Raw genomic sequence first — 27,236 nt, 5'->3', positions numbered from 1 at the left:
TTTACTACATGTGGTGCTAATGGAGGTTAAATAAAAGACACAAGGGCAGCAAAATCCCTCACTTGCTTCTCACCCAAGGACAAAACTGTTACCTGAGAGAAATGCAGATTAATTTCTCAAATCTCACAGCACTTTCTGACACCATTGGCTACGGGTTACCTCTTAAGTATTTGAAGATTTCAGTAGGGCTGACTGATTGAGATGGGGATAGGTTTAAATCACACTTGTCAATGTGCTATTAATTTGGAACCACAGTCATTTTTTTCTCTAGACCTGTTAATACGCTAGGCAGTCCCAGGAAGCGTAAAACTTTGAGCCGTGCTCTCCAGCATTTGCGTTCTGCACTTTCTGTAGGTTCTGTATTCTGTCATCAGAATTCTAACAATCTCCTCAACGGCATACAGACACAAAATCCACAGACCCAGATAAAACAGCCTCCCATCCGGTTGTATGATTGTCAGACGTGCATTCTTTTATATTAACTGGTTCTCAGCATTTTAGGATAGATGACTACCCAACACTGAACTGTCTCAAGTCTCCAGACTGAGACAGCTTTGTAGAAATAAGAGAAAAAATTCATTACAATTGGCCTAGCATGGAATTTATTTTTAAAAAGTTTGGTAGAATATACTTGTAGGCTTCAAAACTAGGACATCATCATCTGAACACTCCTGCATCTACATGATATTCTCCAGAAATACCAAACTTTTAGTCCTCGTAGTTACAGCTAATCAGTCATATTAGCTAATCAAAGTAGCTGATCAGTCACTTGAAGTCTGTTCTGAGCTCTACAGTGTTGGTCAGCTACTGACTTGTGGGAAGTCAGACTCTATCTATAACCTCGGAATGGTTATAAAGCAGGTATGTTTATTCGGCGCTGCGCACACACGCCGGCCGCAAGGGGGAGAGCTCCACCTAACTGGCACACCAACGGTTGCTGCCAGTGTGCTTCTGTTAGTGGGACAAATCCATATTCATTTCATTTCCCCCATAAGTCTCTTGCACAGTCATCAGGTCTCCGAAGAATCAGTCAGGTAGGTTCCCGCCTCTGTTCGTATGGGTACTGGAGTCCTTGGGTGGTCGTTAACCAAGAGGTCGTTTCGTTGCATAATTCTCGAAAACCCCATGAGGTGTCATCTTGAACTACCTTATGTAGGTAGTATTCAATATACGTATATAGGTCTTTTCAGAGAGAGAGAGACATCATTCTCAATTCGTCCTGCCTCATTTACATACATACAGCAACTAATATTTATTCAAGTGCATACTTCCCCTTGGGAGGCAAATCAAAGGTCTAGTGCCTAAAACGTTCTTATTGATTTGTTCTAGTTGCTTGCCCAAAACTATAATATGTTGTTGCAAATACTGGTTTCCTACTTGTGTTAGAGCTTCTCCTTTGTACGGCATTCGGTAAGGCCTGCCATCCAATATCTCAAAAGGGGCTTTTTTTTGACTGCAGTCAAGTGTGGTCCCCTGTCAGACGACATTACTGAGGGTACACCAAAGCTCGGTATAATTGCGTTCAACAATACTTTGGACACTTCTCTGGCTTTGTTAGTTCTACATGGCAATGCTCCTGGCCATCCGGAAAAGGTGGCTGGTAGTACCAATAGGCATCTAAACCCCGCTTTTCTTGGCAGTTTGAAAAAAATCAATTTGCCACTGCTTCCCAGGAACATTTCCCTTCCCTATTGTTCCTGTCTCGGGTTTCATTCCTGTCCGTGGTTTACTTTTATGCCTGCCTAACAATGGTATACAAATTAGGTCCTATCCATTTTCTACTTAAAAACTGTTATAATATTTCAGCTCCCCAGCATGCTTTCTTACGTTCTCCAATTACCATCCAATATCATACGTTATCACAATTCTCCCATCAGTTAGTCGTGTTAAACCTGTAGGTAACACTTTCCGTTTACATCTTCAATTAATTGCTCATCGATCTTAGAATATTCTGCTTCATTTTCTAAGACTCTTGTTAATGCCTGGTTTTCTGTTCCTGCTACTAGTGCCAAAATTTGACTCTCACATGCCCGTTCTGCTGCCCCTTTGGCTTCTGCATCAGCCAATCTATTTCCTCTTTCAATATCAGCATCCCCTGTTTGATGTCCTTTACAGTGCAAAATGGCAACTACAGCTCTTCTGCATGTTTAACTGAGGATGATAAGAGCCCTCTCTCCTTCCAAACTGCCCCATGTGCATGCACCACACCAAAGGCATATTTCAAATCTGCCCAAATGTTAATTCTTTTCCCTTGTGCCAGCTCAAGACTTACCAAGGCGACGATTTCAGCCTTTTGGGCTGATGGTTGTTACCGCATATCCTGGGAGGTGAGGTCCTTGGCGGACGAAGGTGCTGCCATCTATATACCAATCCTTTGCATCTTCTAGGGCTGGTCGGCTGGAGGATACCGTGTCCATGGTCTTGATGCAATAAACTCTGTTACTAAGGAAAGAGGCTGGGTTCACAGTATTAATGCCCAAAAAAATGTACTAAACTACTAGTCCATTCTGCACATTCCTTTTCTTCTTGAGTAGCTATCAACATGCCATTTACATATTGCAAGCATCCCCTTTCCCTGAAGGGGTTTTCCAAGCTTCAGGATTACAGGCTAGTTGGTTTCTCAATATGGTGGGGCTATTCTTGAACCCCTGTGGTAACACAGTGCAAGTAAGCTGAGTTTTTGGTCCTCTAGTAGGATTTTCTCATCCAAAGGCAAAGAGTTTCTGGCTTTCAGGTGCCACGGGCAGGCACAAAAAGGCATCCTTTACTAGTACCGTGGACCAAACTTGACTCTTTTCTAATTTTGTCAAAAGGTTGTAGGGGTTGGCTACTACAGGGTATAAATCTTTTGTTATCCTTTTGTTGGCCCTTCAGTCCTGAACTATACAATAGGTTCCATCTGCCTTTCTAACCGGGCCTATATGGAGCACTACATTCTGACTCACATTCTACTAATAGTCCATATTTAAGAAAGTTATTGATTATTCCTTCCGTTCCCCTTCTGTCTTTCACCTTCATTGGGTATTGCTTTTAGCATACCTTGGGAGCATTTTCCTTTAAATCAGGGTTTTTTTTACAGGCACGACATTCTTTGCTCCCCCAGGTATTCCTGTAGCCCCCCAAACTCCCACATACACTTGCTTCATAATTACACCCATTCAGGGAGTCCTATCTGGAGCTTTCTCTGGACTCGCCAGGGATAGATAGGCTTCAGAGCTTAAGATGTTACTTTGATTTCCATTTGCCCTTGTTCAAAAGAAAGTTTTGTCCAATTTTTCCAGTGAGTCCCTTCCTAAGAAGGGCCTTAGCAAATTGGGTAAGTATAAAAATTGATGGATTCCCATCATTTTTCCCCAATTTCAACTTCAAGCATTGCAAAAATACGCCGTTGCCTTTTGGCCAGTTGCTCCTACTACATTTACAGACCTAGCGCTTGTCCACAATCAAGTTTTGGATTAACACAGAGAAAGAAGCTCCCATATCCAACCTAAAATCCATGCCTCTCTCTTCATTCCCTAGCTTGCTTTCAACCACTGGATCTGCTAGGCTACATGCCCCAGGTCCCCGCCATGCCTGCTCTGACTGTTGCAAGTTTAGCCTGCAACCTAAGACAATTTCTTTCTGATATCAGGGGCCGACTGTCCTAGAAAGAGGCTAGCCAAGTGCCTCTGTTTGTCTTCCAAAGCCAGCTCCAAATTGGTATTTTTTTTTTCTTCATTGCATTTCAAAGCTGGTCCAAAAATTCCACAGGGGTTTCTTTTGGACCTTGGAACACATTCTCAATTCCCAATTTACCCAGATTTGGGGATTTACCAGAGGCCCCACAGGGCTCACACCCGTGATTTTGATATCCTCTTTCCCTGCTCATTCGACTGCAAACAGCTCTGTCAAATACTACATGCCACACCTTTAGCACCTTCAATAACCCTTCCAACGCTTCTTTTTAGCTTTCTCCAGCCTGTACTTTCACCAAAGGCTCAGTCAGGGGCCAACTCAATTCCATACCTTCTTCCCTCCAGGATGCTGAAACAACGTATCAGTATACAACATTTCATCCCATTCTCCTTCTCTCCTCAAAAACAGCACTAATTGCAAGATAGTGTTATAGGCGATTGATCCATAAAGTGGCCATTTAGCTCCATCCTCAAGCTTGTATAGTGGCCACCCTCGACTGCAATACTTGATGACAGTCCTCTTGCTTTCTGCGCCCCCACTTCCAACAATATCCTTCCAATGTGCCAATATGCACCCAAGGGGGCTTTTCTTTAAAACGTCTTTGTTCTGGCTATTGCCCATCTCCTTGATTTCCTAGCCCCCTTTATTTATCATTTCTATTGCTTATTAGTTACTGTCCCTTGTTTCAATTTCCACGCAAACCTTTTATTGCAGGTTTTTACTGTCTTCTCCCAATCTTCTTCCCAAACCTCCCAGTTCCCTGGGATTAAACTTTTCTTTCCACATACAAACTTTACGATTTCAGATTCTTGATGGGTCCTGTCGCAATCCTAAGTCCACGGCACTTTGGGAAAACACTTGGGACACTCAGCCTTCCCTCTGCTACACAAACAATACCACCTTTTCTCACAAGATTTACATTTCAACAAGACCCCAGCTGAGTGCCAATTTTTCTCATGTCCTCCGTCAGTAAGCCCCCACACAAAACAAGGCATCACTCCTACCTATCCCTCAATAGGAGGCTTTAAAAAGGTATTGGGGATAGGTTGTTCCCAATCTAAGGCCACTTTCTGTCCGCTGGCTGTTAAAAAAGAACATAACCGCAAGTCAGGGCTCCCACCCGCTTCACAACACCACTGGGTCTCTAACACACGCACCCTTACACAACTACTTTCAACACAAAATACCCGGACATTTACAAATAAGACGTACAATTATTACCACTCCTGCCCTCCAGCAGCTGCAGATATGACCCAGGTAACCCTGTCACAACTGTGAGGGGCCCGCTTACCGTACCTTCTCCTGCTTCTTACACTGTCACTAGCAGGTCCGTCCTGGCTCCCAGCACGGGGATGCAGCGGTGACCTCGGATTTGCTCCACCTGCTCCCCAGATCGCTGGCGGCCGCCCTATCGGTCAGCAAATGCCCCCGGCCGCTCCGTCGGTCAGCCTGTACGCTACCCTCCTCCCGGACGGGGACTCCGCCGTGCGCCAGACGTCTCTGCGCGGTTCACCAGCGGCCCCGCCCAAGCGCGGGCGTCCCCTACGGCTTCCCGGCCCCCTTTGTTAAACATCCCGCTTGTCCGCGGCTTCGGGAGCTCGTTGGCTGCTCCCGCGGGGAGCGGCGGGGAGCGGAGGCTCCTCCGAGGAAAATAAATAAATAAACAGTTATAAAGCAGGTACGTTTATTCGGCGCTGCGCGCGCACGCCGGCCGCAAGGGGGAGAGCTCCACCTAACTTGCGCACCAACGGTTGCTGCCGGTGTGCTTCTGTTAGTGGGACAAATCCATCTTCATTTCACTTCCCCCATAAGTCTCTTGCATAGTCATCAGGTCTCCGAAGAATCAGTCAGGTAGGTTCCCGTCTCTATTCGGTTGGCTGCTGGAGTCCTTGGGGGGTCGTCCGGCGCACTCTGGTGGTCGTCTGTCGAAGGGCAGAAGTCTTCCTCGCTGCTAATCTTCTGGCCTTTCCCGTCTTTGACAGACTTCGTCGGTCAAGCCAGTTCTTGCTGGTGCCATTATCTATGCATACAGTCTTTTACTCCCTTATCTTTGGGTCGTTAACCTACAGTTGTGCTAGCTGAGACCTAGGAATCACCATCCTTTATCTCGTTCCCTGTCTCACTACGGAGCTCACTCTAACATCCCTGGTGGAAGGAGAGCGCTTTCTTACCTGAGAGGACTACTGTGCATGGCTTTCCTGTGTCTCCATTGATCAGACTCACAGGAAAGTAAACCAAATGAGGATGAAACAGCTTTCCCTCTGGACGCATCATAGTATGTATTGAAACGGGACCTGTAAGAACAAAGGGCATTCTCAAGTGAGTCCTTTCCCACTAATTTCCTTAGTCACTGGGAAACTCTTACAGAAAATTCAGGCAAACAATTTCCCTGCATGGAAACCTCCTTTCGTCTGTAAAACGAAGCATTTATCCTGGGATATTCGGTTTTTCCACATGGTATAAGCCTTCCTGCTCTCACTGCCCTCGGTGTTTCTTTTCTTCCTAAAGTTCATTTCTCTGGCAAAGCAATGCAATCCTTGAATTAAGACACCTGTGAAAAACTTAAGAAACTTCCTGGTCCATAACTTTCTTCAGACAGCGTCAATGATATCACAACAACCCAGACTTCTTTAACTTTTTCTTTAAAATATCTACCACAGATTCTGTATCGTTTTCATGCAGACCAATCCCCAGCTTGATCATCTACATTGAATTTGTTGCATATTAAAGAGATTTTTTTATTATTTTTTTACAGCAGATGAAAAAACGCTCACTCTAAATCTTGCTGGCTTTCCATCACATCAGATTGACCGAGACACCCTGATTCCTTGTCTTTATTTGTTTTCTGCAGAATTCTCCTGTCTCTTTTGCTTCAAGTTCAACTGGTAAAAAGCTTTTCACTGGTTAGTACACTTAGCTGGCATACATTTTTGTTGCTTAAGATAACTGTTTTCATATTTTTCAATAGAATGTTGCCGTGATCTATTTTGTAAAGTCTAGAATAAACAGACCCCCCTCCAAAAAAAAAAAAAAAGAAAAAAAAAAAAAGAAAAGATGCTTAGTCTTTTAAAATAAAATACTTATTCATTTGGCTGGATGGAGGAAGTTATATTCTAGCCATGTAGACTGCACTCAGTAAAAGTTTATGTAAAATTCTGCTGACAAATGGCAGAATCCAGCTTGACTGCTCTAGGAGAAACCCAGTTTATTTGGCTGCAGCTCTTCTTAGAACACTAAAGGCTGCATCTCTATTAGATGCTGGGATGGAGCAATAATGTAGTTTTGCAATAAAACTCCAGCTAATCACATTTACTCCATCCAGTTGTAGTTTCAGAGAGGATTAGTGGTACTTGAATGAATGTTCTCTCTAAAGAAACAGGAATTAAAGATCTGTTTCAGGTGCAAGATCAATGTATTGCGACCCCTAAAGGGGATATATAAAAACCCAAACTAATCACGGATAGGTTTGAATGAAATTTTGCAGGCATTTTTGTCCAATGGCTCCAATTGAATCTAGTCCAAAGCTCCTATATGCTGGAACCACATGCTGAGTATGTAAGGCCTTTAGCCTTAGCTGCTATGATCTACTGATCTTCTCCAATTGGACTATATTACTTGTTACTATACCTCCAAGGGAACAGAACACAGTTTGGATAAATTCACAATCTAGAAAGAGCTCTGGCAGAAACGTAGGTCTTCCTTGCTACCATCCTCATAGAAGGTGCAGCAGCCGCAGGGCCACTTCATTCATTCACTCACAGGAGCACCAATAACAAATACTCATTGTCGTAATATTCATTTGTTGAAAAACGACATTATTGCTCCATCCCCACATCTAATAAAGATGCAGCCTGTGATGAATAGACTTTCTTTAGTGTTCTAATAAAAGTCATTGCTTATTAAGTTTAACTGCTTTTAAAAAGAATACTAATCTGAGGTCTGTACAATCTGCAGCACAGTGGTTGACCCAGACATCCTCAAGGGTCTGTCTGGAACGGTACTAGCTGGTAATAGTTTTGTTTCAGATGTATTTCAGCTACTGCCCATTGCCTAGCACAGAAGCAGGAGAAAAGTGCCTAGTTTACTGTTCTAGATGTCCAACACTCAATTTTAATTCTTCTTGAAGCTAGGGGTCCCAGCAATCCAAACCAGATGCCCAGCCTCCCAATCTAATGCATGAGCAGAGGGGCTCTCTGAAACACCAGCACAGACTAGGTAAGAAATACCTTGAAAGCAGCCCTGTGGAGAACGGACTTGGGGGTACTGGTTGATGAGAAGCTCCACATGAGCCAGCAATATGCGCTTGCAACCCAGAAATCCAACTGTATCCTGGGCTGCATCAAAAGCAGGGTGGCCAGCAGGGCAAGGGTGGTGATTCTCCCCCTCTACTCTGCCCTCAAGAGTCCAGGGTATGGAGTAGCTCAAGAGAGACCTGGACCTGCAGTTGGTCTAGAGCAGAACCACAAAAATGATCAGAGGTATGGAGGTATGGAGTACCTCTCCTATGAAGACAGGCTAAGGATAGACTTAGGTAAGGAAGAAATTTTTCCTGTGTGTGTGAGGTGACACTGGAAGAGGTTGTCCAAAGAAGCTGTGAATGCCCCATTCCTGGAAGTGTTCAAGCCTAGGATGGATGGGGCTTTGAGCAACCTGGTCTGGTGGGAGGTGTTCCTGCCCATGGCAGGGGGGTTCGAACTTGATGATCTTTAAGATTTCTTCCATGCTAAACTGTTCTATGATTGGAGTGTAGGGGAGTGTAGGGGCAATGCTTCCCACTTACTTAAGTATGTTCCCTTTGTCGACATGTTCCGAGTTTAGTAATTCAGAGGAGTCTGAATGGATTTATTTTTGAATTCAACAGCTAGAAGTAAAACATGCAATTACTAAGATACTACAATTATGCTAAAAAATCTACACTCTTTCTTAGAAATTGCATGTACATGGATGGAACAATAGATAGATATGTCAGCAGATAAGTTTCTATTTTCCGGTTGCCATTAGATCATCAGCTATTTTTAAAATAGAGTCTCACAGCAAGTAATGGCAATGGTAATTAGCTAAAATTGACAATATATTCATTGTGACATATTAAGACAGGGAAGAATTTGTATCACATCTCTACTTTAACACTTCAACATATTGTAATAAATTAGCCTTACAGCCTCAAAATGATATCCAATATTCCTCTCTTTTTTTGGCTGTAGCTGTGTTATCTTTTCTAGTGTATTACCATGAGTATTTTTATACTAACATTTTAAAGAAGTCTCTTTAAAAACTATGATTTATATCTCCTAATTATCTTGGTGACTTTATCCCAGAGCTACGTAGAAAAGTTTTTGCTAAAGCAGGAAATGCTGCAACATAATTCCCCATTTACTTTGAAATACAAGAAATCTTTGACACTACAGAAGTGCTCATTCTAAGTGTTAGCGTTTTGATGTTTCATTTGTTTGAGATTTGTAAAGTTTTGATCTTTTTTTATGTTGTTATTACTGCATTTTGGTTCATCTACAAGAGTTAGGAGAAGAGTTCAGGGGGATGTTAGAACTAATGCCACACCTTATGATCTCTGCTTACTTCGAGCTATTGACACATCAGAACCACTATATTCCTGCCTAAGCCTTACACTATTGCCTCATGGATTAGATGATTTTTGACATGCAAACCAGCACAGACAATCAGCCAAATTGTAACTACATGCAAGTATTACCTTTCACTAAAAGACTTCAGATTGGTTTCTAAAGAAAAATCTTCATTTCTAATTTGGATCATTATATACCATGGGAAAAGAGAGTGAAAATTGTTCTTTCCTTCAGAAGTAGGCACAACCCCTGCCAATGTAAATACTGTGGAAGTCTTCAAAGTGTCGTAAGAGCTATTGTCATACAAGCAATAGTTCAGTGTCCTCAGCTGAACTGGAAGCTCTGCAACACAAAACAATTTGTAATCAAGTGTATAAGGAAGTTAATAAGGCAAACAAGTCTTCTGTTGTTTAAAACTTAGCCCCCATAAAGCATGGATATATCTTTGTTCTGTGACAAATAATAGAATCATAGAATCATCGAAAGATCTGGATTGGAAGAGACCTTAAAGACCATCTAGTTTTACAACTCAACAGCTTTTCATGAAAATTTCCATTTTAAAATCTTGATAGATTTTAAAAAGTTATAATTCATAGCTATAGGGGATAGCATGTTAGATTAAGAGTTTCTCTTGGATGTATGCAAGGGTCTGGTCCAATTAAAAGAGAATTGCTTCAGTGTTACATTATGTGCTCATTAAATGCACGGGAACATAAATGGAGAGTAATCTTCTGCCACTCATTTGTCTTAATAATAATTCACAAACTTGAAGTACTCTGAATAAAAGGACTGCATTTGGCTAGCATCAGTGATATGTTTTCAGGCAGGCTGCTCAAGTCTGTCAGTTCATTTCCTTTCAGAAATAGTAAAGAAGCTCTTACAGTGGCCTTCAGGAAGGCAAGGAGAAATTCTAGGTGATACTGCTAAAAGTTTCTATAGCTCTACCTCACGAGTCAGCTTTGCAACACAAATCTTGTTTTAAAATCACATTCTTGTCCCTGTCATAGAAAACCCTGAAGTAGAAAAAGTCATCATTCACGTTTCAGATCTTGTGCAATAATCCTGTATTTCCATTGATATGACTGGCACCATCTGAAAAGCTGTCATACAGCAGCCTGAAAATGATGATAGAGTCTCTGAAGACACCACTAATCTGCACTAGGGAGTAATAAAATTCTGAATTTTAAGACACTAAGTCTGATAACATTACACTTAGAGCACTGAGCGAGGAACTTCTGCATATGTAACAACAGCTTCAATGGCACATGCTACTAAATTAGTATCAGTGGTGTTGTAGGTCCCCGACTTTGATCATATCATATTTTCACAAGAGCTACTATGACCTGAATTATTGAAGCAAGCTCTCTTTAATAGTCTTTTTACTCATCCTTTACTTTATGCTCCCAGTGTTTTTTGTTAAGGCAAAGGCCTAGAGGTCAACAGATTTCAGTCTTTTCTCAGTTCCTTGATACCTTTAGGATGTTTTCCACACCTGAAAACAATGATGATAATAGCTGCCTAAAAGCCACAACGATTACTTGCGAGTAGTTTCCATGTTGAACCACAGTGCAAATACAACTTTGTTATGAGGGAACTGCACTCTTGTGTCAGTGTCAGCCTATTAAATGTCAGATTTCCACAGTCAGAGTGCTTTTTCTTGGCAGCTCATGAGTGACCTGTCAATGTTCTCTAGAAGAATTTTAGCTTCCCATAATTCTAAGAGATATTTTCACTCTTTTAGAAAAACATCCAATACAATTTAATACTCTTACACAACTTATTTGTAAAATCCATTGGGAATTTTCTGATAATAATTTTCTGGTTTTGTTTTGTTTGTTTTTGTTGTTGTTGCTTTTTTTTTTTTTTTTTTTTCAGAAAATCCAGAGACACATTAGTTTCCATAAATCTGCTTTAAGGAATATCATGCTCCACTGGATGCTTGATGACATGGGAAATGGGTGGTAATGCAAGTTCTTGTCCGTGAAAGCTGGACCAGCTCTAGCAGAATGACAGGGCATGATAGCCGGTCCTCACAATTCTGTGGAGCATCCTGCACCTCTGAGGTAAGAGATCCCAAAAGAGGGATTAGTACCCACAAAGTCCAGCCAATTTATTGTGCTGTGAAGAATGACTTTGTCCTAGACAAACAGACTGGCAGATCTATTTGCAGACCACAATCTCTAAAACCTCTTTGGGAAGCTGAGAATCATCTATCAGGCTTTTTTTTGCTGCCTTTCTTCAGTCATAAGGTTTTGCTAGAGCTTTAACTGAGTGCAAAAATGTAGAATAAAGGTGAGAGCATGCTCAGGTGTCTGGTTGTATAAAAAGAAAACACTGTAGAACAGTGTTTACTGACCATAGCTTAAAGGAACCAGAAACTTCTTTTCACTTCTTGCTTTTGGCAGCTCTGTTTTATGCTGAGGCCCAGATTGGGCAAGGAAATTGGGGAGTACAGAAAGTTGAAATACAAAGCAGGTGTTGGGAAAACGTGCAGAAGCAATAGTCAATGTTCCAAGAGCTATTTGTTTCAGCACCCTGAATACCCCAAGAGCGTCATGAATATGTATTGATAACTAAGAACCTATCAGTATGGTGGTGGAAACTAACAGTACATCAGCTTTTTTAACTAACCTTAGAGAGTAAAAAGTACTAAAACAGTACTCCATTGTTGTGGTTTAGCCCGGCTGGCAGCCAAACACCACACAGCCGTTCGCTCACCCTCCCCCCTCCCTCTCCGGGATGGGGGAAAGAAACGGGAAAGTGAAGCCTGTGAGTTGAGATAAGGACAGTTTATTAAGACAGGGAAAATAATAACAATAATAATAATAATAATAATAATAATAGTAATAATGTGTACAAAGTGATGCACAATGCAATTGCTCACCACCCGTTGACCAATGCCCAGCCTATCCCCGAGCAGCCGGCCCCCCCACCCCGGCTAGCCACCCCTATATATTGTTCAGCATGACGTCAGATGGTATGGAATACCCCTTTGGCCAGTTTGGGTCAGCTGTCCTGGGTCTGTCCCCTCCCAGCTCCTGCTGCACCCCCAGCCTGCTCGCTAGCAGGACAGAGCGAGAAGCTGAAAAGTCCTTGGCTTGGTGTAAGCATTGCTCTACAACAATTAAAACATCAGCATGTTATCAGCGCTCTTCTCATCCTAATCCAAAACATAGCACCCTGCCAGCTACTAGGAGGAAAATTAACTCTGTCCTACCTGAAACCAGGACATCCATATATAAATTATTTATGATCTAATTAATTTATAATTTATCTAATTAAGTTCTAACCTACCACAGTTTTGCAAGTTACCAGGCAGCAAATTCATAGGCAAACACATAACTGAAATGAAAGCTAGCAATGGAGGTGATGCACCATAATTAGTGCAATGCAGCTTCATCAGCAAGCACTTCTGCGGCCAATCAGTTTTCAGTACCTGCAAACAAAAAATGTTAAATCACCAGTCACCATGAAGACTTTTCTGAACTGATCGTCCTATTTTTTTTCGAAGGGTACAGTGTAGACAGACACAAGTAAGCATATTTATGCAGCACCTTTATCCCTACAGGCCAACTAACTGTCCTTTCTTGTCAGAAGAACATAGGGGAATTGCCAGTGAGGATCTCAGAGTATGTACCGCAAGGTAGTTTTTCTATAACATTACACTTTGTGCTTCATACGGTGGGCAGGGAACATGACCCATGGGACACTTGTTCCCTCATTTTCTTTCCTTTCAAGCAGTCTATATCATATCATGTTGTATCTAAGTGATTACATGTGGTTGGTTAGGTTGTCTAAATGCTTTTCAAAAGCACTTTGTTCAGTTATAATTTTCTGAAGGGAATGCCACCTAAGTTGCATTACTGCTTGCAAAGACGTCAAAAGGAACAACTGCAGAAACACATTTCTTTTGTTGATTGAGCTACATCTGCTTATATATGTGACTACTTCATGTATAGATTTGTATATGTTTGTGTATATATGTTTATATATAGATTTGTATATTTTGGCTGAGCAGTATCTGTGAGCATCTCTCACTACTTCACATATTACATATCTTGAATTTTGCTGCCTGTTCTGCAGTAGCAAAGAAGCATTTTCTAAAAGTGTTTAAATATTTGAGAAATTCTTAAACTCTATCCACTAACTTCAGCTGCTGTAATCTGATGTTACAGTTTTGCTTTCAGCTACTGCCCATCATATTCTTTGCTATGAGCCATATTGGCAACGACCATTTGTAATGACAGCTTTCTTACAGCAGGAGTGGTACAATAATCATCTTGGTATCAATACAGTGAAATCAACTGTAGTATTATTGTTCCTGTAACTCTGTTCCTCATATTTCTTGTTCCGCTAATATCTAGAGATAGCAGATGTCAGCTGGTCTTCTCATATAAACCTTGAATGACAGTAGCTTGTAGGTGGAAGGAACCATTTTATGTATTTAAGGAAATTCAAAGTTCTAACTGTGATATATTTTACGTAGAGAGAGGGGAATATTAAAGTAACCTTTAGACAAAGCTTGGTGTACTTTTTAGAAGAAAGTTTTATACACCAGCACAGAATTTAAGGCTGTACACACAAAAATGATTTCCAGCAATATACTAAGCTACAAGGTCTTGGTAAATGAAAGTCTTGCACCTCAGTCCCTCACTATCCATAAAAATTGTGAACTGCATCCTTAACATCAAGATATTATCTAAGCATTACATCATTTATATATATTAAACATTTGTATTATGTATACTTATACTTGCATATATGTATGTTATATGTAAATATATATTCTAAATAAACCAAAACTTAAATTTTGGAAGAACAGATAAACTTGTCATACCAGAGAGCATATATGGGTTAATTTTAAAAACAGTAAAAACACCGCAACCAATTTATCATAGCTTTAAATAACAACAAGGATTTTGTAACTTGATTCATTTTTCAAAAAAAAAAATATTGACAGATTTTTAATTTAGTCAGATATTTTCTAGGTCTCAGATATTAAATACAGATAAGAGAAAACAACTCCAGAGAATTTAAACCAGATTATGATATACAAAGTATTACAGCATATGTTGTCTTGAAAGAGGGAACTGTTATGACCTGAACATGTTTGCATCTTGCCTTCACTGTCAAGATTCCCCTTGAAGATTTAAAAATAAATAATTCTCTTAAACAGTGTGAACTTTCAGAGAAATAGTGTGAACTTTTAGAAAGCTGTCCCTTCCAGCACTGCTGAAGAACTCCAGCAATATTTTTAACTTTCTTCGTTATAAATAAAGAATAAAAGGATTTCAGTATTAGCATATCAGAAGATAGGGCACACATAAACACATGAAAGTCTCCTTAAATCAGTGAATACTCCCTTCCCAAAGCTGCTTCTAAGTTTTTGTGGTAGAAGACAGGCTATTACTTTGTTAGTGGGCAAAATTTGTAAGACCAGCTGTAATACATGATTAGATTTGACTCTTGAGTGATGTCTGAAGGCATTGCTCGGTGATATTAAAGGATGGAAAATTTATCTTTCTCTGTCTCTTTCTGTATAATTGGTAGTTGCATAACATACCAGTATCAACTTCAAATTTTTACTCTTCCAGTAAAAGAAAGAAAACATACACTGTTCTGATAAATGTAGTATGCCCCATGACCTGTACCATATGGCTAACTATTTTCACAGGCTACTATTGCTATGGTGTAGAATTACCAAACTCCAGACACACGACGTAAGACCTGCTTACAGTACTCAATGAGCACTTTCATGGATTTCTATTCATACAGCAGATGGAATTTGGACAATATTACTTTGAAATTATTATAAACTACTTTCTCTCTGCTGACTCAAGCAGACTGAAAATCCATTTGATCAATGTAACACTACAAATATGCCACAAAATGCACATGAACATGCACATAATTGAATTTTGGTGTTTTCTAGACCTCCTACTGATAATAGCCAATAACAAACTCTGTAGGATTTCTTCATTTAAAAGGATTATTCTAATTGCAAATCGGGCTTTTGAGTCATATAAAACAAGATTTTGCAAGATTCTTTCTTTTTTTAAGTTTTCAAAACATTACAGAAAGCACTAACTGCTGTTGCCAGTACAATCACTCCTCAATTAAAGAAGCATTTATTGCCTCTGAACTGATGAATGTAATAATGAACAAGGTTTAGTTACATAAGCTCTAAATGATATGCTGCAGGGAGTGGCAAATGTTAATAAATTATTTGCTGAAAAAAAAACTGTAGCCAACTCAGAGCTAACAAAAATTTTGGGATAAACTTACTCAGTACATCTGGAAAAGAAAAATGGAGCATTAGAAACTGGAACTCAGAACCCAAAGAGGAAGATATTGTATCATTTACTCAAAGACCAGTGGCTGGGCTTAGTTCTATTTCATTCTTCACCACAGGTACCAGAACAACTATTCCTTATGAGAGTATTCTAAACTCATGTTAAAGTATATGCCAAGATGGATTTTTTTCTTTTTGAAATTGTTCCATGAATGTGTTTATTGGGATGGAGAGACAGAGAGAGTGAGGAAGACTCTAGAACCCATTGCTTAAGGAATACAACAGAGAGAATGGCAAAACCTTGACTCTAGAGGGAAACCTGCAGAAAATATCTAGATTTTGATAAAACCAGAAAACAGGAATTTATCACTCAGTAGTGATAATGTTACAAGAGTAAGCTACCACAGATCACTCAAATCAGGGACATCAGGTGGAGCATGCATTTTATTAGTCAATAACAGAATCATCCAAAACACCATACATGACAGCAACTGTGGATTTGCAGTCATTAAGTTAGCCTTTGTGAAAGCAATATTGCAAAACAAAGATTATTCAGCAACTTCTTTGAATATACTGGTGGTAGTTTATTGATAAAATTTCAATAAATTGAAAGACTAAGAAAGGTATAGAAAGCAAAAATTTGCTTTTCTTGATGCCCTTTTAAATGCTGTTGTACAATACAAAAGATGTGTTTTAAATAGCACGTGGAAAAAATGTGTAAATGACCGCTATTTTAAAATAAAAAATAGGTCATTTTGAACTTTTTTTTTTTTTGTCTTCAGGTTTCCAGGTTTGCCACCAGGTCACAGAAATCAATTACTCTCACAGCATTTTTTAAGGGTATGCATGCAAGGTAAATTTGCTTATTCTTCTCGCTGTACTTGCATAGTCCATGGAGGCTTGTTTATTATTTTAATGACTGTATAATCATTCAAAAAGTAGTGTAGAAATTGGCTTTTGGACTTTTTCACTAGTTTCTCATATCAACGATATCATAAGTGAACTCATTATTTCTAAAAGAAATACCTTCTGGAGAAAGTAAAAAAATCCCTATCGGTAAAATCATTAGAACAAGACTAACCTTCTGCCCCTCCCCAAACAAGTCCTCCCTCCAGACTCTAATCTTACTTAGTGAGCTTTAACAAGAGACTTCAAATTAAGTTGTACAAAAAAGACCTGCCTAAATGGATTAATCACTTACATGAGCTGAGGTCAACTTTTTATTTGTAAAGCCTACACACAGGGGTCCTTATGCACTGCAGATTTCAGCTGCACCAACTTCAGCCTAGATTTTCATGTTCCCAGTTGAGCTATGCTCAGCAATGCATTTTTGCCAGTTTTGAACTTGTACCAGCCCTGCAACTGGCTTATTTGATCCTCACATACATTAAAGCATCCGGATAGCCTGCCACCAATAAGTGCAGAGAACAATGAAGTAGCTGGGGACTGTCCTGTCCTTGTTTCCTTTTCCCTAGGAACTTCTGTATCAAGATGAGGCATACAATCAGAATCCAGTAGAATTCTTCCCCCATCCACTAAGCACCCTTCCCTCCACAAAGTTACAGAGAAGTCCTAAGTATGCTGAGCTATCAAATTTCTGTCTGCTTTCCAAAACTATTGCAATGCAAGATAGTCATGCAGACTCAGGCCTTTGACCTCTGAATAAATGAATGAGGAACCAGAGGAAGAAGTAACATAATATTCCTTTGGAAAACAGTGCTTTTGCATAGATTAAATGTCACTAATGCAGCACATAGGCCATGAAGGTGAAAAACAGAAATCAAATTTATTTCTCTGGATTGGTCACAAATTTGTGCAAGAACTTTGGGCAAGCCACTTAGGACCTCAGTAAGTTCAGTTCTTAAATGCTGAGCAGTCTGAAAAAACCTTCTCATAGCAGTCCTTCTCTCTAAAATTATCCTAAAGGTGGTTATGCATTATTGGACAGCAAGAAAGAAGAGGATATGCAGTCATTTCACAGGATTTCCTATTCATATATGCATCTGAAAATTGCTCTTGAAATATGTGCCATTTTGATTGGAACAAACTGAATATAGTTGTTCATTCTCCAGGCATGACTGCCATGAAGGAAAGAATTACAATCAGGTATTAATCAAGCTATTATTACAGGCTGCAGGGATTTTGTACCTTCATAGGCAGAGAGCCAGACAAGATCACTATGTGCATTCATTTCTTCAGAAAATAACTGTTATTTGTACAGTGCCTGTCATCTTCACCTTATATCACCATAGCTGCCATTCAGTTATGAATATTCACTTTCAATGACAATTTTCAGGAAAACTCATGTATATTTACTTACTGTAAGCCAATCATTCCTTTCTAAAACTAATAAAATGCCAACAGCCTACAACAAGTCTCAGAATATTGTGACTGCACAGTTCCTTGCCACTGTTGTCAAAGGTTTTGGGAGTTTCCAAGGATAAACTAAGGGCAGCAGAAGCAATGGGGAGTCCAAGCAATTCACTTAGCTCCCTTCCTATTTTATTTGCTTCAAAAGAAACATGTACAGAGCTGTGTCTGCAGTAACTCAGTGCTGCTGCACCAGACTTATGCTGATGACCTTGTAAATGGATTCCTATAAGATTTTATCAATAGTATAAGAGACTTTTCTGTTTATTCTCTCATCCAGTATCAAAATGAAGGCACACATATGCACACACATACACAGAGAAGTCAAACAGTGATAAAAAAGACACACCGATGTATGATAACTTCTTTATTAGCAGGCTTAAAATCTTTGCTAATACTAAAAAAGCAAGAAGAAAAATCAGAAATTAAAATATTTTTCATACAGTTATTATAGATTAAAATATAGAGGTTAATAAAATTGCTGGAGTGCTAACTGAAAACTTCAATGTATCTGAAAGACAAAATGAAAGGAAAAAAAAAGAAAAAAAAAAAGACTGCTTATACATTCGGCTTCACAGCTTATTGTATCCATGATAGGATGAAAAATTATTATAGAAAAGAAAGGTAGACTAAGTTTGAACCAAGAACAAACAGATATAAATTCAGGAGATTTGAAAAAAGACAGTAAGAAAAATCAGGAAATCACTGACAAGCACCAGACAGAGCCTTTACTCAGTCTACTCTTCAAAGGCCAAGACTAATTTGGAAAATATGGAGCATATCATGGAAGGTGCCTATTTATGCAGTAATACAGTCCATGAGTCTTGAATATTTTAGCATATTCACCCACTAACTACAGAAAGTCTACCTTCTTAGAAAATTACATGAGAAAAATAATAAATAGGAATGAATCCTTATTTGTCCAAACCATTCATGTCTGTTTACTAATTTCTCTTTATTATTCTAACAGGAAGTCATATGACCAAAGTGCTAGAATCACAGATGTGTTCCCCAAAGACATGACATTAAGTTTAAGAACAAACAAACAAAACAAACAGAGAGTTACAACTTGCACCATAAACACTGATCAGTTAGGAATTGCATAGGCCTTTCACAGACATAGACAGTGGGATCAAGTGCACCCTCAGCAAGTCTGCAGACGACACCAAGCTGAGTGGTGCAGTCGATACACCAGAAGGAAGGGATGCCATCCAAAGGGACCTGGACAACCTAAACAAGTGTGAACTGCATGAGGTTCAACGAGTCCTAGTGCAAGGTGCTGCACCTGGGTTGGGGCAATCCCAGGCATAAGCACAGTCTGTAAGAAGAACTCACTGAGAGCAGTTCTGCAGAGAAGGACTTGGGGGTTCTGGTGAACAAAAAGCTCAACATGAGCCAGCAGAGTGTGCATGCAGCCCAGAAAGCCAACTGCATCCTGGGCTGCATCACAAGAGGTGTGACCAGCAGATGGAGGGAGGGGATTGTCCCCGTCTTTTGCCGTCATGGAACTGGATGGTCTTTAAAGTCCCTTGCAACCCAAGCTCTTCTTTGATTCTATGATTCTTTTCATCACTTACCAAGGCTCTGTGTAAAAACAGAAAAGTAAACACACAAAACTTGCATATACTGTGGGTTTTGTTATTATTATCAAAAGGAAAACAACAACAACGACAACAAAAAACTTAATCGGTGTGCCTGCCTGTTTGCACTTTTTTTACTTCTTATTTAGATTCTCCTAAGACAGAAGTTGTAAGACTTTTTATAGCCTGTGGTAACGGGACAGACATCAGGATATTTCAAATTAGCAGAAAGCCCCTTCTTTTTCTCTGCAATTCTAAAGTTTAAATTTCTTTCATCTTTACAAGCCTTCCCTTCCTTCTTTACCTAGACCACAAATCATTACAAAATATACTCTTAAATTCAGATATGGACTCTACAGGTTCTGTAAACATCAGAAACTGAAGAATGAAGTAATGTTTATGCAAACATTTCTTCCTATTAGAAATAATTTTTAAACATCAGGTTTGTGCAGCTGGTAAACTGTTACATATCAAAAATGACATCTGATTGGAAAAATCTATTAAAGAGAACCCAGAATGTCCAGTGACTATTTTCAATGGGAAAGAAGCAGCTAAACCTAGCAAACAGTGAGAATTACATAGAGAACAGAGCCCAAAACTAAGAAAACAATATCTACTGCCTACCTCATGGGTCACTTAGGTATGTTCAGCATCCATGCCCCATTGGTTTTGTATGCCAATCCAATTTTCTTTTTGTGACGTTAAAAAAAAAAAAAAAAAGTTACTCTTTTCACAAATTGGAAATTACTTAAAGATTACTTTTAAAACCGCTCTATAACTTTTGGATTTTGCTGGTAATACTAAAAGTCAATTAAAATTTTAGTGAGATTGTTAATGTGTGATTGTACTTGTGCTAGATTGTCAAAACCAACCAACTGCCAAATAAATGCATAATGAAATGGCTTAATTATCTCACAAATTAGAAGTACACAGTGCAACAGATTAAGAAGTACAAGATGTTTACTACTGGAAATTTCATATATAAATTGCCACAAGGAATTCTTCTTTTCTCTCAGTGAAAACAAACCAATAGTGAAACATAAAGTCAGCAACATAAATTTCCTGGAAGCTAAAAAATAAGGAGTATCTGTGTCTGTAGCATAAATATTATGGCAGTGATTCCCTTATCAGCACTTCCATGCCAAAAACACATCTCTTCAAACTGAATACAGCAACTGGAATGTAACCACTGATGTTTCTTTGAAAACAGAGAAAAGAAGATGTATTTGAAGTTAAAAGTAATACATTCTAAGCCTTCAGAATCCAGGAAATTATGTTGAGTTTTTACTGATTTCACAACAAACATTCAGCAATTGCTTTGGCATTGGAAATACATCAGATTTTTTCCATCATTTTGTGGCTTGAAAGCTCTGCAAGTTTAATCTTTGCCAGAGGATCACGTTACATAAACTCAGGCTATATCACATAATACACACTTCTGCAACGAAACAGAGTGCTTTTAAATGACACCATTTTTGCTGGTTGTACAACCTTATAAAGTAAGAATTAATTTTTTATCTATATTTTTCATCTCCTTTTCTAAAAGCCTCAAAACACAGTTCTGTTAACACTGGAGAAGTTACATATTCATCAGTCAGAATTTCCACTACAGGCTATTCCTCTCAAAGCTACATCATAAAAATGTATTTATGGATGAACATCAGCTTCAGATTGCTTTCTGAGATGATCGTAAACTATTTTTAAGCCAGTACCATATAAAATAGTTTTAAAACATGAAATATCCCCTTTTTATGTTCCTGTAAGTTGTATTAAAAAAAAAAAAAAAAAAAAAGCAGCTTGCTTCACAAACCACATTCTGCAGAGAGGGTTAACAAAACATAGTTTTAATCTTTTTCTCATTTTAATTAGAGAAATGGCACATACAAATGAGTATCCACTGTATGGATTCATATGTGTTTGCAAATAGAACTTCTCTCGAGTTGCTACAATCTCTTATATGCATTTTTAAATTGACCAGGAATGTCCTTTACTATTCTGTAACAGGTAGACAAGTAAAGACACATAAAAGCAGTGTCTGAAATATGTATGATAACTTAAAACGCAGAAGGCATCTAATACAGCAACTTCTACTCATGTTCTGTGTTACCCCAGAGAAATGTTATAGAACGTGCTTTAGTTTTGTAAGTGCTTATGCTTACAAGACAACATACGCTTCAGCAGCTGCTTCTTTGAAGCCAGAAGAACCAGGATAGAAAATGTGTTAATTCCAAGGAACTGCTGAGAAAACTAATTGCTCTAGGAAGACTTACAGTGCATTGTAGACTTCTGTTTGCATGTTGTTGATTTTCTTTGGAAAAAAAAAAAAAAGATTTTTTTTTTTCTAATGTAAATTCAGTTTACATTAAGGATGAGAAAATAATCCCTTTAAGGAGCATAGGTAAAGTGCTGCAATCCTTTTCACATTCTGGTAAAAACAAGTGTTAATTAACAGACTGAAAGAAATTCAGAGAATTTCTAAACTTACAAATTTGTTTTTGTATGTCAGTTATCTTTCTTGGCATATCAAAACTATCAGAAATACCAATGCTGAAATGGGATTCTTATAAACTCACCACCTAACAATATTGTGCAGATATGCAATTCCAAAGCTGTAACAAAGTAAGACATCACTAAAAAAATATACAGGCCCAGCAGAAAAATTTAGGTCAGCTTCTGGTCTCTGGACTTTGATAAATTCCTTTGACTCAGTTCCTCCTAAGGACAAATCCTGGATGAATTCTGCTCATCTCCAGAGGCTTAACTCCTAGATCCATTTTAAAGGGGAAAGAAAAGAGAGAGAGGACAAGTGCTTGATTAATTAGATGTCCCTTGGAATAGACTATGAGTTCTCAATTCCCCAGCTGCTTTTGTACATGAATTTGATGAAGAATGACACTGACTTAAACACTACCTTTTAAATGGCACTGGAAGCACTCAAGAAACACCTCATGACAACTGGAGTAAATCACATCCACTTACTATTTCAGACTTAGGCAGACACTAAATACCAACTACACTCCTCCCATTTTTGAGCTTTTCTTCACATCTATGATACCCACGCCAAGATTCACCCTACCTAACTAAACTTCAGCTGAGGACTTTAGGTTAAGAATCCACTCACGCTCAAATGCTATTACCCTCAGCAGCAAGATCTTAGCTGAGCTTAGCTGCTCTCTGGAAATATCCCTCTGCATCTCCCTGAACGGAATGGAAGAGACAACTAATGCTGATTTGACTCCTGACTAAATATCCTCTTTAAATGCCCCGTGTGGGATGTGATGGTCTTTCAACTTTGGCCTTTTTTTATACAGAAAATTTATGTTTACAAAATTAAAATTCTGGAATAAAATAATTTCTTAATTCTAAGAGTACAATAAGTCACGATGCTTTGTTTTATATATTCACATAAGTAATTAACATTATCCTGTGCGTGTTAAATTCTCTTCTGTTTTAGTTTTCTCATCCACTCATATTCACATCTCTCCATTAGTGCTAATAAAGCCATGTTATGCCTTTACTTATCCATTTCCATTTTCCACTCATTCTCTTCAGCTTTTTCTTTACAACACAGTTAGCAGACAGCACCACTAACCCTATCAGTCACTCCAGCTATTGTCCTTTCCCTCTTCCTTTCTCCTTCCATCTCCAAGCTCCACTACCTACTTCCAAACTTCCTTCCTGGGTCTCGATATTAGGACTTACCCTATTTAGTTTTCACCCTAGGTGCTGTATACACTCTAAGCAAGAGTCAGACCCACTTTTCCATTCTCAGCTTTCTCAACGTTGTTTCTGTGGCAAGACAAAGAGTCAATGTTAAGACTGTTAATCTTGCTCCTGTATTCTCATGCAGCTTCTGCTCATCAGATCTCTTTAGTGTGCATCTGCAACTGACTTTTTGAGTGATCCTCCTGCAAGAGATTGAAGGGAGCTCAGTTCTCTGCCCTTTTCTCAACCTGAATCTTATTTTCTTATCATTATTTCTCTGTAAGTGAGTTTGGTGGACCCCTTGTATATGAGTAATTCAATGATATTAATTCACATCAAAAATCCAGTGAACATGCTCTTTCGAAAAAGACCAGTTAAAAAATGCAACTGGTCTTATTTCAAAAATCTTAGCAAGATGTATACATTGCAAATTAGGTTAATAATTTGATTATAGTATTAAAATGTGAATTCTCATATACATAGGAAAAAGACTGAAAAACATACTAAAAAGCTTCCATGGTAACATCTAAAAATGTTTCATGACTTGAGTTATTTTGATTTTTTAGGGCAGAATACAAAAGTAGACAATGGCTCTTGTTATTGCAGACTTATTTTTCATATTCTGTTGTTAACTTCTAAAACTTTTGGGGTCTTCATACATATTTAACAGTTACCACCCCGTAATGTACACACCAGCAGAAGCTCTTCAGTGAAATTCAATGTATTTCAATTCTAAGTGATCACATCCCCACATTTTTAAAGGAACAGAATTAACTTTGAGGCTGCTTCTTCCCAAGAATCCAATAAGCAACCAGCCACGCTCTGATAATTTAAATTTCAAAAATATTTCTGAATATAAATAATTTATAATTTATATGAAAAACAAAGCCTACAAGGATGATCTTGTGCTGAACTCAGATCTGGGACATTAAGTTTAAATGTTTAATGCATATTGTTTTTTTCCTGCAATCCATCATAAATTACTTAATAATTTATGTTTGTGACATTTTCCTTTCATAAGCGGCAGTTTCAGTAGTTCACACCTGGATATTCCAGTTGCTTGTTGTGTGATATTAAGGTTTTCTCATACTCCACATACATAAAGAGCTGAGAAAAAAAAAAAAAAAAAAAGAATCCTAATCTCAGATAGACCCTTAGACCCTTTAAGTTTTACAACTTAATTTCCAATGAACAAAAGGGAGCAAGTCCAGAACAGATGCTTTGGCATCAGTAACAAGAAACTCCTCTAGAAAACAAACAACAACAACAAACAACAAACAAAACAAACAAACAAACAAACAAACAACAAACCACCACCACCCCAACAAAAAAAAAACACAGGTCATGAGCTACATACAATGCAGGAAGCTACAAACACCTTCTGGCTTTGCGGTCCTCAGTGTCTGGCTAACTTCATTGACTCTTTCATTCTGTGAAACTTTTTTGACTTGGTTCACAAACAATGAACAGAAAATTTATTGAAACTACTAAATTTTTTTTTTCAATATAAAATACACTTAATATATGTTTCATCACAACTGTACTGTGCATATGACTAAAAGTGTCTCTAATAATCACAAAATTCAGTAAGTGTTCCAAAACTATGATCTGAAAGCATGACCTCTGTGATCATGGCCAGGTGTAGCTGTAAGGTGATCACACCACATAAGCCTGAGCCGTGCTCAGATAAAGGGAGGGAAATGGACCCAACCACAAACCCCTTTTGCCTTAAATAGCTTACTGCTTCTGTTCCCCTGTGCTGTTCCACAACATACTGTGTCCTGCAAACACTTGCTACCCTGCCATGTGCACATAAATGCAGCTGTTCTCAAAGCAGAGAAGATGGTCCAGAGAAATGTGTTCAAACACTGACAAAGCTTGCCAACATTTCTGAGTGAAATCCTGACATGAAAGGAAGTTCAGAACAAAGCATCAAGGCGTGGAAGTGTTAGATGGGACAATGCCTCAAAGCATCCTGACTGTGACAAGCTGACAAGAAAATCTCAACTTAGAATAAATTTAAGTCAAAAAATAGTATGAGAAAGAGCCAACAAACCAGCTGTGAGGCACAACGATTCCAAACTCTGGAAGGACTCTGAAGTTTAAAAGATGAAAGCAAAAGCAAGCAAAATACATATTTTCATCAGTGACTGAGTGAATAATGAGAAAACAAAACTGTTGAATGAAGAAAGGCCAGAAGCATGTCATCAGGGTCTGCAAGAAACTTCCAAAGCAACTTATTTCAGTGTCCAGAGGAAATGGAAAGTTGAGGTAATGATCCAGTAGGTTGCAGAGGCAGGGAACAATTCTAATTCATGTGAGGCCAGGCAGACAGTGGTTACAGCCGGAGAACTGTAGCTGGCTCCATGGTGCCCTTTTGTCTTTCTCTTTGCTAAGGTGCACAAAGGAAATTAAGAATGGCATACGTAGGAATTTTGTATGAAAAATAATGACAAAGGGAAGTACCCCTTCGTTTTCCTTGGCAGATCTTTCCAAACTGAGTTTCTGATTCTAATTTTACATTCTGCACACAACTCTAATCTAGATATGAGATTATGTTCTTTGATTTTTAAAAACATATTGACTGTACAGAGTGCATGTCATCCAAAACTGTTTATACACAGACGTGATCAAATGCATCTACTTCTCATGTGGAACACTATGGCTGCTTGCCATCAATGGTGCTGAATAGCACAGAATACCATACATAGCTGACTGTCTTTGCATTGACTGGACTTAACTGCTCAAGTCAGATTTTTTTTTCCAAAAATACACCCTACCTGAAGTTAGCAACAAAGCATAATGGGTAAAAGCAGTCAGATTTAACCTGAAATTCAGCTGTTGGTGGAACAAGGTACCTCAGCCACATTATGAGTGGATGCGTTCAAAGTACTTTTGGTTTACTTTTTTTTTTTTTTTGGTTTACTTTACTTTATTGATCTGAATGAAGCACAGACTGCTACCAAATAACCAGCACCGCTTTTTGAAGCACCCCAAGTGGAACTTGGCTTTGAAGGATTACCATGGCCTGACCCTGCTTGCAGTTAAGACTTGGTAAAAATTAGAGCCAAAGGTGATTTGGCTGCAGTTTGCTCACAGGAGATGGCTGACACCAGTCAGAAATATAACAGATTCTCAATGCCAGACCCTGCAAGCAAAATGCCTTACAGACAGCGGACAACAGCCTTATTTCGTGTATTCAGACTTCAAAGCGACACAATTCCAGGCACAACAGTGCCATCCAGGGGCCAGCTAACTGCTGGTGAACACCCCAAGGACTCCTTGAAACTGGCTTTATTTACGCAAACAAAAGGGTTCGCAGGCCCGGTATTTAAAACAATTCCTCCAGATGCCTTCAGGTACGATCTGTTATTTCGAACTCTGCGCCAGACAAGCGGAGGAACAACAAGTACTTTTTCCAGATGCGAGGAGCCTTGCTTAAGCCTATTGATTAAACAATAATTATGGGTTACGAACAAAAAAAAAGGAGGGGGGGGAGGAGGGGTCGGTTACGACCGTTACGTGGGGGGAGGGGGGGAGCGCCGCCCGGAAGCCGCCGCGGCTGGGGCGGTGCGGGAGGAGCGGGACCATAGAGACGCGGCCTAGAGCGGGCCTCCAACCACCGAGCTTCCAACCCGGAGCGGCCCCCTCCGCGGCGCGGCGCGGCGCGGCGCGACGCATGCGCGCGGTTTCGCTTGGAGGCGGCGTGCGCGGGGCCCGGTGCCATGGGGCCGGTGCTGAACCTCAACAACGAGGTGAGGCGGGGCGGGGGGGGTTAACGGTTACAGGGCGCTGCGGGTAACCGGCCTGACCCGTCCCGACTGCGCCCTGCTGCGCCTTTATTGCTGCAGCACCTAAACAACAGCCGGTGATTCCTCTGACCCTGTGCTCTATCGGCTTCTGCAGGTGCCGGTGCTCAGATGATTCACAGAACGTGAAACTTGAGATTTTTTGGGTTCAACAGAACCCAAACTGCAGGTTATCTGACTGTTCCTGAATTTATTTAAAATAAGTCTTATGTTCTAGGCATCC

The 27,236-nt window shown here is 39.4% G+C and overlaps 1 protein-coding gene and 1 long non-coding RNA gene across 2 annotated transcripts in view; both read left to right on the top strand.

Annotated features, from left to right (window-relative positions):
• The first annotated feature begins 6,143 nt into the window (after positions 1-6,143).
• Positions 6,144-18,336, top strand: LOC118258317 (uncharacterized). The gene is made up of 5 exons (XR_004781834.2): positions 6,144-6,578; positions 7,802-7,890; positions 11,133-11,320; positions 16,332-16,402; positions 17,476-18,336. It is a non-coding gene; the product is annotated as an uncharacterized LOC118258317 (long non-coding RNA).
• Positions 18,337-26,801: 8,465 nt separating this feature from the next.
• SRFBP1 (serum response factor binding protein 1) overlaps positions 26,802-27,236 on the top strand; it is a 77,316-nt gene continuing 76,881 nt past the window's right edge. Inside the window, exon 1 of the mRNA XM_035567017.2 lies at positions 26,802-26,959. Coding sequence (XP_035422910.1) covers positions 26,930-26,959 — 30 coding nt within the window. The 5' untranslated portion in view covers positions 26,802-26,929. The remainder of the gene's footprint in view (positions 26,960-27,236) is intronic.

The sequence above is a fragment of the Cygnus atratus genome, chromosome Z, assembly GCF_013377495.2.
Source record: "Cygnus atratus isolate AKBS03 ecotype Queensland, Australia chromosome Z, CAtr_DNAZoo_HiC_assembly, whole genome shotgun sequence".
NCBI classification, from domain to species: domain Eukaryota; kingdom Metazoa; phylum Chordata; class Aves; order Anseriformes; family Anatidae; genus Cygnus; species Cygnus atratus.
The sequence above is the reverse complement of the archived record's forward strand: the minus strand, read 5'-3'. Positions and strand labels throughout refer to the sequence as shown.